The 416-nt window shown below is 73.1% G+C and overlaps 1 protein-coding gene across 1 annotated transcript in view; it reads right to left on the minus strand.

The window, feature by feature from the left end:
- Window positions 1-192, minus strand: part of LOC119318534 (actin-related protein 2/3 complex subunit 1B-like) — a 6,362-nt gene extending 6,170 nt beyond the window's left edge. The window contains exon 1 of the mRNA XM_037593100.1: window positions 38-192. Within this exon, the coding sequence (XP_037448997.1) occupies window positions 38-107 (70 nt within the window). The 5' untranslated portion in view covers window positions 108-192. The remainder of the gene's footprint in view (window positions 1-37) is intronic.
- Window positions 193-416: the final 224 nt, after the last annotated feature.

The raw sequence follows: 416 nt of genomic DNA on the forward strand, positions 1-416 counted from the left end.
GGGAGGGTGCGGGAGGAGGGGGAGGAGAGGGCGTTACTGGAGTGGTCGGGGCTCCAGGCGTGGCAGGTGATGCACTCGGCGAACTGGTGGATCGCCTGCGCGGCCATCGGGGGAGGGCGCGCCGGAGGGGAGCCCCGCGGCGCGGCGCGGCGGGGGCGGGGGCGGGGGCGGAAATTGTCAATGGAGGTAGGGGGCCTGGCCTTGCGGGCGAAGGGAGCGGGGAGGGGAAGGCAGGGCAGGTACCACTACACTGCCACCACTGCGCTACAGCGCCATCACTTTCACTAGGCCGTCGAAGCGGGTGGTGGTGCGAGTAGGATGGGCCAGCCGGTCCAGCGGTCGATGAGATGGATGCCCGCACGCGCGCCCACGGTCGGACGGCCCGCCCGCCAGGCCCACGCCACCGACCACGGGTC

Source organism: Triticum dicoccoides, chromosome 6A (genome assembly GCF_002162155.2).
Source record: "Triticum dicoccoides isolate Atlit2015 ecotype Zavitan chromosome 6A, WEW_v2.0, whole genome shotgun sequence".
NCBI lineage: Eukaryota > Viridiplantae > Streptophyta > Magnoliopsida > Poales > Poaceae > Triticum > Triticum dicoccoides.